The sequence below is a fragment of the Babylonia areolata genome, chromosome 19 (genome assembly GCF_041734735.1).
Source record: "Babylonia areolata isolate BAREFJ2019XMU chromosome 19, ASM4173473v1, whole genome shotgun sequence".
In the NCBI taxonomy this organism is placed as follows: Eukaryota; Metazoa; Mollusca; class Gastropoda; order Neogastropoda; family Buccinidae; genus Babylonia; species Babylonia areolata.
Genome location: NC_134894.1, coordinates 6,706,049 through 6,707,251, shown reverse-complemented (window position 1 = coordinate 6,707,251; position 1,203 = coordinate 6,706,049). Strand labels below are relative to the sequence as shown.

The following is a 1,203-nucleotide window of genomic DNA, read 5'->3' as shown; positions in this document are numbered from 1 at the left end:
ACAACAAACAAACACCATAAATACTCTGATAGAAACAGCCAAGCAGCTGGATTATACACTGGTTGGTTATCATCATGGAGTATTATCATTCATTTCTTAAGATCTTACACAAGCTGTCAAGGAATACAAACTGTCAAGTATCTTAGTTTAAAGCAATAATACTTCAGTAAAGAAAAAATCACGAGAATTATGGTGGATTTTTGTTGTTATCGTTGTTGTTGTTTTGTTCTGCTTTTGTGTGTGTGTGTGTGTGTGTGTGTGTGTGTGTGTGTGTGTGTGTGTGTGTGTGTGTGTCTGTGAAAATACATTGTTTAAACCTTATACGTATAGTACCACCACCTCATACCCACAACTCTCCACAATCCATACCCCACCAGCCCTCCATCCCCCCCCCTCCTCCGCCGCCCTCCCCCCAAATCCCAATCTAACTGAGGCTTACCACAATGTTCATAACTCTCACCACCCTCTCCACTCTTCCCCTTCCCACTCTCCGACAACCCACCACCACTCACACGCACCACCAGCCAGATTAGTATAAGGTGTTAACAATTAATTCAATGTCGCAGGCACACAAACACACCAAGATATCAATCAAAGTTCTCTCTCCTCCACAGCAGTCCTACAGACAAGACACCGCCTCACCTGAGTAGAGAGGAGCCACCAGAAGGACCAGCGCACCGACCACCAGAGCTAGAGTCGAGCCACCATCCATGTTCCTGCACCAGAGAGAAAACCAGCCTGCCAGCCAAGGGGAACGGAAGATGCCAGACAAAGTGGGGGGAGAGAGTGTTCCTGTGGTTCGTGCTTTGCGCCAAGCACGCGCCGTGCCTGCACGCTGTCAGCAGCTTTGCTTTGCTAAGACACTTTTGAACTGGTGGGGTTGAGAAGGAGGGGGGAGAGGGGGTGGGCTGGAGGGAGGGGGGGGGGGCAGTTGTGTGGTGGTTCTTCTTGCTACAAGCCTCTAAAGCTCTTAGCAGACTGACACGCTTAATTGATTGACGGGTTTGGGGAACTCAAAACTTGCCAAAATAGAACAGGTGGCAACGACATTGTTTTGTTTGTTTGTTGGTTGGTTGTTTAAGTGCATGCGTGTGTTTTTCATTCTTTGTCTTTTAGTTTGGTATTGTTGCCATGGTGTGTACTGTTTAGACATGCCTATTGCCTCACACTAGAAAGTCATGAGTTCTTTTTGTGCCTAAGTAC

At 47.1% G+C, this 1,203-nt stretch overlaps 1 protein-coding gene across 1 annotated transcript in view; it reads right to left on the bottom strand.

Moving 5' to 3' along the window:
* The window catches only part of LOC143294048 (uncharacterized), a 30,016-nt gene extending 29,266 nt beyond the window's left edge, over window positions 1-750 (bottom strand). Inside the window, exon 1 of the mRNA XM_076605461.1 lies at window positions 643-750. Within this exon, the coding sequence (XP_076461576.1) occupies window positions 643-712 (70 nt within the window). The 5' untranslated portion in view covers window positions 713-750. The remainder of the gene's footprint in view (window positions 1-642) is intronic.
* Between the last annotated feature and the right edge of the window lie 453 nt (window positions 751-1,203).